The following is a 16,097-nucleotide window of genomic DNA, read 5'->3' on the forward strand; positions in this document are numbered from 1 at the left end:
TATGATAACAACCATATGATTTCCCTATCTAAAACAAATAAATGTATGTAAATTATACATAATATACTCTTCTACCTCAAAAATATGGGTTGTGATGGAAATGACATCTATGTAAAAAAAAAATGTATGAAAACAATATTTTATGGCAAACATTTTGAACAACAACCATTGTTAAACATTTCAGACCTATACTGGGTTGTAGGCCCATCACTCACAACGTGTACAGCAGTAGCCGATGGGCAGAGCTCAAGGAAGTAGGCCAGTGTTTTTGCGAGATGGGCCCAGATAGCAGAGGGGTCATGCCGCATAGAGCACAGTGAGCAAAGTGAAACTATCATTTGTGGTATATCCAACACAGGTGTGGAGGGTCACCTGCTTGTGAGAATCACCAAAGTGAACTGCCTGGATTTCACTGGTGTATTTACACAGGTAGTTCTCTGCAAAGTCAATATGCACAATGATCACCTCTTTCCCCAGATTCTCTTACTTTTCTCAGTTTGGAGTATTGGTGTCGAATGTTGTACACGTGTTTCACCAACTTCTCTTTCAATCCTTTGGAGAAGTCCTTCAATAGAATCTGCAGTGTGCCACATACCTTTTATTTTACTGTCAAATGTACAGTGAACTTCTCCATGTTTCCCTCTGTTTTTCTACACAAGCAATATTTACCTCGAATTTCCTTCAACTTCTGGACATCACATCTGGAACAACTTTCCACTGCAGCCATGCGCTTCAGTGTCACGATGTTTCCATGGTAACTAAATTAACATTCTCTTGAAAAAACTTTATTAATGAGGAATTTGTCCTCAGTGGTGGAAATGACATCACTCCCAAAGGACAGGTATATTTTGTGTAAAAAACAATATAAAGGGCATACTCACAATAAATATTGATATAGATTTTATTTAATTGACTCTTTCTGTAGTACCTAACATTATATAATGTGTAATTATTAATGTTTTCTCATTGAAAAACATAGTAGAAGCTTAAAAGGCTGGGTCAGGGACAAGGGCAAAATAGTGAAATTGAGGCATAAAATGCATCTGAAAAGTAACTAGAATACTTGATAGAGAGGTGTTTAAAAAAGTATGGGGTGATTCCAGTGTGAACTTAACATACAAATATACATATATATATATATATATTTTATATATATATTTTTATAGAATCCCCAAAATTGACCAGAGGACATGGAAGTGCCCGTAGTTGCAGAATCACCCAGCTACTGTAACTAACGTTAGCAGCCAGCATTAAACACGTGTTTTGTTAACGTTACTCTCTACCTTTGGTGACTTATTTTCTGTTTCTGCTCACCAAGACTGAGTTGTCATATTTCAGCAGAGAATCAGCTGGAGGAATCATTGTGATACTTTGATTACACTACACATAAAAACGTGGTTTGTTGTAGCAAGTACTGTCTTAAGGAATGTATGTATGTGTTGTTGAAATGTGAATTGATAACTTATTTGTTTATTTTTACCATGGCAACTTAATTCCATGCGCGACTCACTAACCTCTCCGAGCTTCTCGATGGCATGATTCAGAGTTGTTTCAAACCTTTGATGCTATGAATTGGTTAAGGAAAATTAAGTACATTTAATTATAATATTTGTAGGTGCATGACCTCATTGAAGATATGATAGAATAGGTCTGCAATATTACAACGGAACTAAAGTGAAGTAGTCCATAGCCACGGTGAAAAAAATATATAACGTTCTGCCGGAAGCGGAAACGCGTTTCCTTGCGCACAATAGGAAAACTTTCTCAGCGTTTGTAGTGGAGTTTGTTGTTCACGTTTTATACATATTTATTCGCTGTGAACTTTATTTAGTCGATTAACAACGATTGGTTGAGTTTCATAATGGATAAAGAGAGACGGCATAAAAGAGTGGAATCCCCTGTGCGGGACTCAAAACCGAAAATCAAACAAGAGAAACTGAGCCCTGCTAGGCCCCAGAGATCACGCCGCTCGAGTTCGGGGTCCAACGGCAGCCCAAGCCCACCGCCGCAGAGGAGACGAACGAGCAGGTAGCTAGCCTGATTTCATGGGTGTATGGTATTGTAGTTAGCGAGCACAAATTACACAGTGGGGTTGCACGTCCATGAGTTTACACAATGTCAATAATAGCAACTAGTTAACCATTTAGCTAACTAGTAGGCGTTATTGTTATGCGTTAGTCTTGGAACGTTAACGTCAGTCCTCAATTAGCCATTGATCATGACTCTGTTACATTACACAAGGCATTGTACAAAGGCGTCTTTGCAACGCGTCGCTGGCGGTACGGCTTTGGAAGTATAAGGACCTTATTTTTAGTATCATTATATAATTTCAAAAAACAAAAGGTTAAATTGATACACGCCTTGATAGGGTTAAGGTTAGTGTTACCACACTGAAATACCTCCATGTTAAAGTGCTTGTTTACGGAAGACGAGGCGACCAACCACATGTGTTATCTAGCTAGCATGCTCCACCCCAACACCTGTGTGTAAGCATAACTCAGGAAGTGTAGCTGAAGTGTAGTTTCGTCTGGTAGAGGCTACCATAGCCGAATGGATCTGCAAAACTGTTTGATCAAGTGTTTTTTTTCTTTCTCCCTCATGATGGATGAGTGCCATATGTTTTGAAAGACGTATGGGAAGTGATTATTATTGACGTTTCTAAACGTTAAAACGGTGTCAGGATTGTACCTAGTTCACATGAGGTGGTAGTGGGCAAAGAAAATGAATGAGCTGTGGGGTCAAAGCAGAATGCTGCCTAGTTTCCCCTCAATTAGCTAGCTAAGTCTCATTTAATGTTAGTTGACTGGAAACAGTGAGAGCTAGCTAGAATTCAAATATAATTGTCACAAGCACTGGAGACTTTACCGTAAAATGCTTGCTTATGAGCCCCTTCCATTGATGCCGAGTTTAGAAAATGAAATGGTAAGGAGGAATAGAATAGCGCTACCATTGACTAACCTGTACCCCTGCACATTGACTAACCTGTACCCCTGCACATTGACACGGTAGCTGTACCCCCTGTATAAAGTCTAATTTTTTTTATCTGATATTGTTAATATATAATATATATATACTTTAGTTTATTTAGGAAATATTTTCTTAACTGCATTGTTGATTAAGGGCTTGTAAGTAAGCATTTCATGGTAAGGTCTACCTACACCTGTTGTATTCGGTGCATGTGAGGAATAACATTTTATTTTATTTGACAGTATGTACAGCGAGTACCAGGTCATTGTGCATAGGTACGAGGTATTTGAGGTAGATATGCACATGAAGACGGTAAAGTCACTAGGCATCAGGATTGATAATAAGAGTAAAATAAAGAACAGAGCAGCAGCAGCAGCAAATGAGTGTAAAAGTGTGTGTGAGTTTGTATTGTCTGTATTAATGTCTGTGGGAGTGTCAGTGTAATGTGTATGTAGTCTAGTGAGTGTGCATAGGGTCAGTGCAAGATAGTCAATGCAGATAGTACTGGTACCATTAACTGGCTATTGAGCAGTCTTATGGCTTGGGGGTAGAAGCTGTCTCAGAGCCGTTTGAGAGCCGATCGTCCGGCAGCAGAGTGAATAGTCTATGGCTTGGGTGGCTGGAGTCTTTGGCAATTTTTCAGGCCTCCCCTGACTGTGATGTACTGGGCTGTCTGCACCACCCTCTGAAATGCTTTGCGCTCAAGGGTCAGTGCATTTGCCATACCAAGAGGTGATGCAGCCTGTCAAGATGCTCTCGATGGTGCAGCTGTATAACTTTTTGAGGATCAGAGGGCCCATGCCATATCTTTCCAGCCTCCTGAGGGGGAAGAGATGCTGCCGTGCCCTCTTCACGACTGTGGGTGTGCGTGTGGACCATGTTAAGTCCTTAGTGATGTGTACGCCAAGGAACTACGCATGCTCTCCCCTCTTTCTCCTATAGTCCACAATCAGCTCATTGATCTTACTGATGTTGAGGTTGTTTTCCTGGCACCACACTCCTAAGACTCCGACAACCTCCCTGTAGGCTGACTCATCGGCGTCGGTGATCAGGCCTACCAGCGTTGTTGTCAACAAACTTGATGCGTGTTTTGCTGTCGTGCACGGTCATGCAGCTGTGTGGGTGGACAGGGAGTACAGGAGAGGACTAAGCAAACACCCCTGAGGGGCCCCCGTGTTGAGGGTTAGCGTTGCCGGAGTTGTTGTTGCCTGCCCAGGATCCAGTTGCAGAGGGAGGGGTTCAGTCACTGGGTCCCCTAGCTTGGTTATGAGCAAGGAGGGGACTATGGTGTTGAACGCTGAGCTGTAGTCTATGAAAAGCATTCTCGCATAATTATTTCCGCTCTTGTCCAGGTGGGAGAGGGCAGTGTGAAATGCAATTGAGATTACGCCATCTGTTGGGGCGGTATGCGAATTGGAGTGGGTCTAGGGTGTGTGGGATGATGGGGTTGATGTGTGTCATGACCAGCATTTCAAAGCACTTCATAATTACAGATGTGATTGCTACAGGGCAATAGTCATTTAGGCAGGCTACCTTGAATCTCTTGTGAACAGAGGCAATGGTATTCCGCTTGAAACATGTTGGGGTTACAGACTGGGACAAGGAGATATTGAAAATGTCTGTGAAGACACTGCCAGCTGGTCTACGCATGCTTTGAGAACATGTCCTGGTATTCTGGCCTTGTGATTGTTAACCTGTTTTAAACATTCTGCTCACATCGGCCACAGCTGTATCACAGTCATCTGTAAAAATTGACTTTTAAGCAAGGCACAGTGCTCTATTCTTTGAAGCGAGCATGAAAGGCATTTAGCTTGTTTGGGAGTTCTGCATTGCTGGGCTACTCTGTGTTTCCCTTTGTAATCCCTTATCGTCTGCAAGCCCTGCCACATCACGAGCATCTGTACTAGCAAAACAGTCTTGTGGCCTCGCGCTCGCTCCCGCCACTTCTGTATTGAGCACATCACTAGTGCTTCCTTTTTGAGCTTTGGTTAGTTAACAGGAAGCAGGAGAATGGAGTCATGGTCGGATTTGCCCAATGTTAGGGTTGCGAATGTTCAACTGAGATAGGAACAGTAGCACACCTGAACTTGGTTAAAATAATTGTTTAATTCAAAAGTTAATAAATGGCAAATACAATTTCCGTATATACGGGTTCAATGTTTCATCACGCAGGATAAGACAGAGAACTGATTTGTTTCTGACAAAGATATTATATTATACTCTGACAGAGGTTAGTTCCCGCTTCCGAGCCGGCCTGTCAGAGTAGAGACTGGGCGTGGTTTAGACTCACCCAGCCTATCGTTGATGTTGGCGCCTTAAGCCAGTCCTGGCCCCTTAGCGCATATGATGTCCCGACGCTGTTGCTGTGTAGATTACGCTCCTTCACCCCAGAGACTGGGGTCAGACAGTTTTATAACATTGTCTGAGATATCTGCACCTGTATACAATGTCCACTGTTCTCGCTCAAGGCTAACTACAGCTTCCCAGCTTCTTATCTGAGCTAACCGTTACTTCCAGCACACACACACAGACATCCAGGCGCCCAAACAGTTTGTCAATATCCAATCACATATGATATAGTTGCTAATCACGTTTGTTATAGTATTCAATCACATATGATATAGTTGCTGATCACGTTTATAGTATTGGGTTATAGTGCATGACTCAGAACCTCACATGTTTTTCGTGTGCATAGTTTATCTGTTATTGTCTATTCAGCAGTCTCCTGATTCACCCCCCTCCTGTGTCTCTCTAAGATTAGCACAGTCCCGGTCACATAGTACAGCGCCCACACTACTGATACTTTGTTGCATACACACACATATTTCATACAGTACAGCGCTCTCTTTAACACACACACATTTCAGGCTGATATTCATGGTTAGACAGAGCACTGGTAAGAGTAGAGATCAATGGAAAATGCAGGTTCACAAGAGTCAGCAATTCAAACTTTAATGCATAAGAATAGTTAGTTAAGCATGTCAAAAAACCTTATAAAAACCTCACAATCCCCCGTTTGACACCTAAAGGTGTCAACATAAACATTTTTGATTAACATAGACATTTGTTTTTATTACATAAACATTTTTGATTGACATTTTTATTTTTGATTCCCCCGAAAGGTGTCACATACAATAAAAATTCCATCCCTTTTCCATATACTAGGTGGGCTCGTTACCACCCAGGAACTTATAACCTTCTTAGGGAGAACAGTGTTATTAATAAACCTCTTTTACAGCAAACCATGGGTCACCCTCAGTCAACCCCCTCTGTTCATTGGTCTCAGTATCCTCCCCACTATCTGCAAGCAGGGGCATCATGCCAGAAGCCTTAGCAGCACAACAGAAAACATAGCAAAATACAATTATTAGGGTTAGAAATCCAGTAACCATCAATTCAGTGTACTCACCAAACCAACCACCCAGCCAGGAGAACAGTCCACTCTCCTCCACACCTGCAAGACCCTTCATCTCCACAGATAACTTTTCCAACCCGCTCAGATCTTTTGAAATGCTCCCATCCAGACTGGTATTGTTAGGGATAAACGTGCAACATTGTTCTCCAAACATTGTACAAACACCCCCCTGGTTGGCCAGAATCATGTCTAGTGCTAGTCTATTTTATCTACTGGTTCGATAGGTGGCATCCAATTGTTCAGCTATCCCTGTAAGTGCAGTGTGGGTGTAGTTAACAAATCATTGTTGATTATACTAGATATAATTGATCCAGGCATTCTGCTTAGCATCAACAATAGCTGGGTCAATAATGGGCAATAAATGCCACAGGCCATCATTCCTGTTTAATGTCTGGAATTCGTGGGGGACCCCTATTGGGACCCCAACAGGTTGGTGTGGATGTTATCTGTACCCTCGGACCAAGGAGCGTCACGTTTCTGCCGTCTCCTGGGTTGGTCCCAAGCCTCTGTCATGTGCAGCTCCCAAAAGTTGGTTAGCTGTAACCTCAATAATAGGCAATGGTGTTATCAGACTGGCCAAAGCACATGTGCCCTGACAATCTCCTTTCAAAATGGGGTCAATCGCCTGGCAGGTCCACACATCCACCATACATCAGCAACACCTCTAGTTAATAGTGACAGCAGTAGGGAGCAGTAGGCAGCAGTAGGGAGCCTCCCATAGTCTATACCCCTACCTGTACCAGTGTTACAGCTGTAATTTCCCCATATGCCTTAACCCCCCATGGTGTCTTCTGGGGAGGGACTTCTGGGAACACAAGACTCAGAGTTTTACACAGGGTTGAATTTGGCTTAAACTTTCCAATATGCTCATCCAACCTTTCCCATTGCTTAAAGCAAATGGGTGAGCAGCCAGAACAAGTCTGGCATGTCCACATACGACACAGTCCTTTCTATTAAGTGTTTTATAGGCCAACCACATGTTCTCCCCACCCTCATAACCAGAATCAGATTGGTCACTATCTGAGATGTCTTTCACATTTATTACCTGTACCAGATTGGAGAGCTTAGGTGATGGTGTGGGACTTGGTCTTGAAGTGGTGGAGGAGGCCGGCTGAACCCCGGTCTGTTGGAACTGGTGGTGGTTCTGGCAGTACTGTGATGGTAACATCCCCATCGTATCCTAAACAGACAACTCAGGACCACAAGCAGTCCTGTAAAGCCCCCTCCTCTCCCAGAGAACACATCATCAGCCAGAGACCAAGCAACACTTTCACTTCTATGAACAAACACAGGGATGGAATGACGGGAAAAGGACATCTTCATCCGAGAGATGGCCCCCAGAATTCTGTTAATTCCAGTTCTCCTCTCGGACACTGTGCTTGTTCGACAGTGTCAATGTGTCTTACCCTCCCGCAGTGTGATATGTATCCGGGTAGCTACTTCAGCTAGCTGTTACCAGGAGTCTTGGTATGGTCCCCCCAACAGGCCTCAGGGACTGGATTGAGTGAGTTCACCTGTAATTCATCTGTAGTGCATAAAATCTTGGACATACAGGTTTGGTTAACAAACAGTTTCTCATTTGTTCTGATTTGTTAGCTAGAATTTTTTTTAAAATTAGTTTATTATCCAATAGGCCCCATCCTATCCTAGACCACAATGTACCCCTCCCCCGTTTGATACCTGGCTCTGGCCAGGTAACAACCTTACCTACATGACTTAATTATGATTAGTAAAATATTCTTATGTTCTTCCATTCGGCAGCGGTCTTCATTGTCCTACGCTACAAGGCATCTAGTATTCTTCCGGGTTCTCCCTCAGTTGGCAGGCCGGAAGGATCTAGAATGGAACCATCATCTATCCAGAATAACAACATGTCTTATAGTGTCAAACTCTAAATATATAATCCTATCAATAATTTGAATACTATTTAAATAAGCTCTCTCCCCCAGGATCACTCCTCTAAGAACTGAAACCTATTACTTTCCTGCCCTATTGGCTTAAAATATCTCCTGTTCAAACCTCAATGTATCATATCATCCCATATTTATTATCGATGACAAATGGGATTTTTTCTGTTGTAATACCAAATCAATAATAGCCAATTCAAAACCTTCATAGCCAATGTTTAAAAAACAGAATCCTGACTCCTCAGTGGTTCAAACTACAAATATGTTCAAGAGCTATAAACTCCATTATATGATTTACCTCAAAATTAGTATTCCAAATGACCACAAATTCATTATTCTCACTACATCCCCCCGTAAGTGATCAAATCACAGGAAAATGCAATGAAAACAGGTCAAAAGGTTACACCTCCCCCTTACATTCGTGTTCCATACCATATCTAGACATATCAAAAGAACCCTTTATCTTAACAAAGTCCCTTGTCTAAATAAAACTCAAAAAGTAAAACTCCTAATATTATCTTGTCTCTCGGGAACACGGAAAACCCCTTAACCCAAACGTTTACCACAAAAACAAAAACTAATAATTATGATAATACCCTCAAATCATTCGTTTTAAATTTCCCCGATGTTTCATGTAACTCATTCACACAACTGTGATAAACGTGTACTGTCCCTTTAAAAATTCCCAGCCAGCCATACCAGTTTGCGGGCCGGTCATTGTTCACCATAATGAAAACAGATCACGTTTAGACTACGTTTACTTCTTGTTCGAAATCCCTGGTGTTACCTAAACAAAAACCAATAACTTTTAGCCACTTTTGAAAAGTGAAGCAAAGCTATAATGCACGCATTTTCCCTCTAAATGACACAAACAATTTTCTCTGGCATAATTTGATACGACCACACCCGGTGGGGAAAGTACAAATTGTATCCCGTTTCTCCTATAATACTGTTAACTAACTGCAACAGGCAATAGTACGGATTCGATAAACCAAACCCAATTTATCACAAAGGTTGGATCTTGAATAGAATATACAACGTCAATCAACATCTCTTAATCAAAACTATACTGCAAGAAGTAAAGGAAATAGTGTACCTGAACAATGACCAAATCCATTCGAGTAACGTAATCGTGTATCCCCCCTAGTGACGTTATTTTACGTCGTTACAAAACAAATCATCCTGTCTCCAGCAACATACACTGATATAATATAATACCAAAACGAACTGTCTTATTCATGCCTCTAGGCAAAACATCTACTTACTCCAACTGAGTTTTGCATCAAAACTATCGTATAAGTAAAATCAACTTCTCAACTTTCTCTACTCCAAAGTGTAAACGTACCAAAATTTAACCTAAATAAGTTATTAACTGTATTCTCTCTACTCCGAATTGTTTTTAAGTTTTCTGTTATGTGACCAGCATTCAAACAGGCTCCCCGTCGACTGGGAGCACGCTGAGCGCTGCAATACTGCCATCTTCTGTCCATTCTCTGTACAACTCTCCACCCAGTCTAGCCATATTAGTTTCTTATTATAACTTTTGTTTCATAATTTTTGTTTTTATCTGTTATTACCTAGTTAGACTAGAGTGTCCGTGACAAATAATATGAGAATATAGTATGTGGTTAATGTGTAACTTAAGTATATATGGTTATGCAATTTATATACATGTCCTTACTTTTCCTTGCATAAAAGCCTGATACAACACATACAGAGGGATACAATCATAAAGCAACAGACATACAGTGTGACTTATCTTATTTCCAACACGTCTTATTCAATCAGTAAACGTATCTTATCTCCAAAACATTGTTGTTCGGTAATATGCGCATATAAACCCAACTTAAAATATTTTGCCGTTTACTTGTTACAGGGAACTTGTCTTACTCAGTGTATTGCCGTCGAGGGTCCACTACACCTAGACTTGTCTTATATCCAATACTTCTGCCTTTCCCTGGACTATGTTGCCGTCCACTTTTAGTCGAGGGTCCACTACACCTAGACTTATTAATCGACAATTTATCTTATATCCCACATACCATGTAAACACATAAAAATCCGTGAAGTCGGTATATTGCCGTTCAATATTAGAACTTGTCTTATGTCCAATATTCCGCCTGTCACGGTGGTTATGTGGCCATTGTCCTCAATCACTTCCCTAAAGTCTTATATATAAGACTTTTAATAAAACAACCCTAGCTTAGATACATACACACACACAAACAGGCTCTTAATATCACGTCATACACACAGTCATTCCATTGTCATTCTGTTGGCCAACTGAAAATGCATTCGCCATCAAGTAGTACGTAATTAAATAATACGTAATTAGTTTTATCCTTACTTTACTGTAATGAACATATGGTTCGAAAATTTAGTAACTTACACCAGTTAGGTTTTCTCACAAAATAAATTTGGTTAAATCCAATATGCAGAATTTCAGTTTTGAAACAATAGGCTCTGCTTACCTGTTTTTTAGTAGACCCGGGCTTTTTGCGAGAGGACCCCATCTGGCGACAGTCTAGGCCAAAGGCTGGATGCCTCAATGTCCAGCGAAGTTCCCTCAGTTCACGGTCAGGGTCACCATTTGTTAGGGTTGGGAAAGTTCAACTGAGATAGGAACAGTAGCACACCTGAACTTGGTTAAAATAATTGTTTAATTCAAAAGTTAATAAATGGCAAATACAATTTCCGTATATACGGGTTCATTGTTTCATCACGCAGGATAAGACAGAGAACTGATTTGTTTCTGACATAAATATTATATTATACTCGTGACAGAGGTTAGTTCCCACTTCCGAGCCGGCCTGTCAGAGTAGAGACTGGGCGTGGTTTAGACTCACCCAGCCTATCGTTGATGTTGGCGCCTTAAGCCAGTCCTGGCCCCTTAGCGCATGTGATGTCCCGACGCTGTTGCTGTGTAGATTACGCTCCTTCACCCCAAAGACTGAGGTCAGACAGTTTTATAACATTGTCTGAGATATCTGCACCTGTATACATTGTCCACTGTTCTCGCTCAAGGCTAACTACAGCTGCCCAGCTTCTTATCTGAGCTAACCGTTACTTCCAGCACACACACACAGACATCCAGGCGCCCAAACAGTTTGTCAATATCAAATCACGTTTGTTATAGTATTCAATCACATATGATATAGTTGCTGATCACGTTTATAGTATTGGGTTATAGTGCATGACTCAGAACCTCACATGTTTTTCGTGTGCATAGTTTATCTGTTATTGTCTATTCAGCAGTCTCCTGATTCACCCCCCTCCTGTGTCTCTCTAAGATTAGCACAGTCCCGGTCACATAGTACAGCGCCCACACTACTGATACTTTGTTGCATACACACACATATTTCATACAGTACAGCGCTCTCTTTAACACACACACATTTCAGGCTGATATTCATGGTTAGACAGAGCACTGGTAAGAGTAGAGATCAATGGAAAATGCAGGTTCACAAGAGTCAGCAATTCAAACTTTAATGCATAAGAATAGTTAGTTAAGCATGTCAAAAAACCTTATAAAAACCCCACACCAACGGAGGGCCTTGTATGTGTTTAGTCTGATTAATCAGGCAGTAATACACAGTGAATTGGTACACAGCCCGAAACTAATGTCTCCAGAATGTTTAATAAAATTACATTTAAACATTACTGGTTGTCTGAGTGGTTTGTTCTTCATCTTCTCCAAATTTGAGAAAATATCCACAGGAAGGTATTGTTTACCCAACTTTTTAGAGAGCCAGTAGGTATATGGTTCGGAACGAGGTAAAGTTCGTTTTAAGGAACCGTTACATGATTTTGCAGTCATTAGTTTCAGGCTGTATATACCAATTAATTATCTATTACAGCCTGATTAATCAGACTAGCTATAAATGGTACATTTGCCAGTGGCACACCGGCCCAGTGCCAACTGAAAGCTACTGGCCCAAATGGGGAAAAATTATATACTGTCCCGGGCCAAGATCTCACGTGAAAAATTATAATGTGCGCAGAATTTCAATATCAGGTAATTGTATACATATTTTGCGGGCTGAGCAAGTAGCCTATTATAACCTACCCTCCATACACTAATAATTGCATTTTAACTTGACAATTGAATGTTTACATTTATTGTTTAGAGGGAAAAAATCTTACCGTAATCTCAAAAAGGTTGTTATTGTTAGCAATTTTGAACAGTCAGCAGGCTACTATAGGACCCTATAAAATCAGTTTTATCTTTTGCTAATTTTCATTTTCCCAGTTTTGTTATTCACGGTTTCTGAGCTTCCTATTTTTGTCATGTTTCACTCTCAAAATCACACTTTTTTAAACATTTTATAGAAAAGGATAAAATGTGACGTTCTACATCCCGGCGGGTGTAGTTGGGAGGGTGTGTAGTTGCCTTTCGATTCAATTGCGCACCTAGCCAAGAGACAGTTGTTTGGCTAGTGGTGTTTCTGTACTGTACAGTGTAGCCTAAATTTGATGCCAGAGTTTGCAAAACAAATGCTGACCCAATTGATCAAAACCATCATGATATTATTCTGCCAGGTAGATCTACATAGCAGTCCTAATTGTAATTTGAGTTATTTTTAGGAAAGCATTCAGAAATGTTCATTCAAACAAATCATGATGACTGAATGGCGCATCGCAGGGATTTAACCATGACTTCGAACCAAACTTTTTAAATACCTGGTTTGAATACCCATTTGTTGCCTTAGCTTTTACTGGTAGTTATCATGAATTGAAACGTCTTCCCTACTGCTGTCGTTCTTCTGTGAGCTGCTCTACGTGATAACCGGTTGAGAGCTGCATCCTCTTTGCTGCCCGACAGATTATATTCCTCTCAAAGGCAATGTGTGCGGTGCGTGTAATAAATAATGTACATAAAGAAGTAACCGCTTTGGGAATTTCTGTTTTTCATCAATTATATAGCCCAAATTGAAAATAGCATTATTACAATATTTTTTTTCATTGGCCCAGGCAGGCCATTGACAGGGATGATTGACTCCCTAGGCCAGCGATCATCCTGTATGTCAAACCCTGTATTACTAATTATTTGTCAGATGTCGCTCAGAGAATCCAGTAGGAGCTGTCCGTTGTAGCTAGCTAGCCTTGGTGTTAAATTATTCAACTATTGGTTTTAAAGCCTTTCCTTGTTGATTTGATTGACTAGATCGCCACCCAGGACAAAAGGTCATTCGCCAGGTAGAAGGGCGTTGGGAAGACGAGACAGATCGCCCAAAAACACCGGCAGGAGCCGAAGCCCTCCACGCAGTGCCGATGTCAAAATAAAGCGGGTGATTCTGCCACTACTTATGAGTAAATGTAACAATTGGGGAAATGTATTCATGTAAAATTTTAATGCAGCAAATATCTTCTTTAAATAGTAACACTTTACCAACTAATTTTGGCCCTATGCTTGACTCTGGAATCAGGCTAAATCCCCTATCTCCTGTCCCACTGTCTCCCCTACAGGAGCAGGATGACCACCGCGGTGCCGATGACCGTAGAAGGCGTGACCGCAACGACAAGCCAGAGCCCTCGGAGCCACCAGTGCGGCGAAGTAGGTGGGAGCAGGCTGACGGACCCAGAGAGTCTGACAGACCCAGGGAGAGAAAACGAGGTGAGAGAGAGCGGGGTGGAGGTGGGGAGAGGCCCAGAGAGCGCGAATCCCGCTCCTTTCAGGAGCAGCAGGCTGAGAGACAGCAGCATGACAATCAACGACGGGACAACCGGCACCGGTTTGAGGAGAACAATGGTGAGGGACAAGCTTTCGGACAAGGTACCCAAGAGGGGGGCGAGGGCAAAGACAGCCCCCCAGTCGATAAAGAGAAGCCCAACTTTGCACTGTCTGGCGCGCTCACGGAAGATACCAACACGTTCAGGGGGGAAGTGATCAAGTACAACGAGCCCCCCGAGGCTCGCATCCCTAAGCGCAGGTGGCGACTGTACCCCTTCAAGAACGATGAGCAGCTCCCGGTCATGTACGTTCACAGGCAGAGTGCCTACCTGATGGGGCGGCAGAGGAAGATTGCGGATATCCCCATTGACCACCCCTCCTGCTCCAAACAGCATGCAGTGTTCCAGTACAGGTGAGATCTGACAATCACTTGGTTGCTCAAATCAGGCCCTCGGGATGACATTATTTTAGCTGCTAATCCTTCGAAAATCATCTCTCTATGTTTTGAAATTCTGCCATTTTCCAGTTTGACATAATTTCCCAACATTTTGTTGAAGTCTAACACTTAACATCTGGTTAATGTAGTTCTGTTGGGTTTATGTGATTTCAATCTCTAGGTCAGTGCTCTCCAACCCTGTTCCTGGAGAGCTGCCCACCTGTAGGTTTTTGTTTCAACCCCAGTTGTAACTAGCCTGATTCAGCTTATCAACCAGCTAATAACTAGAATCAGATTAGGGTTGGAGCAAAAACCTCCATGGCGGTAGCTCTCCAGGAACAGTGTTGGATAGGCCTGGACAGGCCTGCTCTAGGCTACGTAGTTCTGAGTTGGGACAGTTTCAACCTCTGGGTAATGTAGTTCTGTGTCTGCTGATTTCCAGGCTGGTGGAGTTCACGCGTTCGGATGGAACTGGTGGGCGGCGGGTGAAGCCCTACATCATTGACCTAGGTTCGGGCAATGGCACCTACCTGAACAACCAGCGCATCGAGGCGCAGCGCTACTACGAGCTCAAGGAGAAGGACGTGCTCAAGTTTGGCTTCAGTAGCCGCGAGTACGTTCTGCTGCATGAGTTCTCCGACACGGCCGAGGTGGACGCCAGGGCGGAGGAAGACGACGAGGGCCTGGACGAGGGCCCAGATGAGGGAATGCAAGACCTCTGAACCTTTTCGAATAGTTGACTTGCGTCCTTCCGTCCTAATTTCCTTTGAAGTAATCACAGATCTTAATTGGTTGGATTGTTGAAAGTAATAGGATTTTGCTTAGTTAAACCTATTCAGTCACTTATAAATATGTGCTTACCTCAGGGAAACAAGGAAGGAAATGCGCATTCTTTCAAGTATTCTGACAGGGCCATGGATTATCCCATCAAGTGTATTGTGGGAAAATAATGTTCTCACCGATGCCTACCACCTGTTGGCCATCTCCTTAAAAACACGAATGGAACAATGACCTGACATGATGGCGTGTTGGGTTAAGCATCTTTCAGGGTTAACGGAACAAATAAAATAAAAAGTGGTAGGAGAAGTCTGTGTGGTCTCTATTTGGCGGTCATAAAAACCTGCTTTAACCTGCAGTAACCGGTCTCAGTACTCCCTATTCTCAGGACATTAGTATAAGATCAGTAGTGTGGTTGATTTCACCCCCATATCTGACTGCATACGTTCAACACAAGTGCTCAATGCCAGAAAGAAGTTCCTTGACAAAATAAATATTTTGTTATTATATTTTTGGAATACAACATTGAATACAAAGTAAGGCTAGCCTTCAGCAATAGACTATGTCCAGACCTTAACTGTAAATACACTGGATGTATTGAATGTGAACGCTGGATTCATCATATGGTGTACTGTATTTGGGTTTGAGCAGGAGTAAAGAAAGCATAGGCGTATATGTATCTGCTTTAAATGTGTTTCTTGTGATGTAAGAAAAACGTGTGTATCGCAGTATATTCTCGTTTGTCCGTTCTTTACCACCGAATTGACTAGGCTATGGAGGTTTCTGGAGAAAGATCATACCACACTGTAAAGCATGACAATTCCTACTACAAAGACAATTTTGTTTTTTACTTTTTCAGACACCATCTACATTGTAGTTCCATTTTAGATGTTTTGTATTGTACATAAAGGTTGTAAAAGACTA

General features: G+C 42.0%; 1 protein-coding gene across 1 annotated transcript; it reads left to right on the forward strand.

The window, feature by feature from the left end:
* Positions 1 to 1,713: 1,713 nt before the first annotated feature.
* On the forward strand, positions 1,714 to 16,097 carry LOC139573876 (smad nuclear-interacting protein 1-like). The gene is made up of 4 exons (XM_071397813.1): positions 1,714 to 2,028; positions 13,454 to 13,577; positions 13,756 to 14,372; positions 14,839 to 16,097. Exons 1-4 carry the CDS (start codon positions 1,862 to 1,864, stop codon positions 15,116 to 15,118), a joined length of 1,188 nt encoding a protein of 395 aa, XP_071253914.1. The 5' UTR covers positions 1,714 to 1,861; the 3' UTR covers positions 15,119 to 16,097.

Source organism: Salvelinus alpinus, chromosome 4, assembly GCF_045679555.1.
Source record: "Salvelinus alpinus chromosome 4, SLU_Salpinus.1, whole genome shotgun sequence".
NCBI classification, from domain to species: domain Eukaryota; kingdom Metazoa; phylum Chordata; class Actinopteri; order Salmoniformes; family Salmonidae; genus Salvelinus; species Salvelinus alpinus.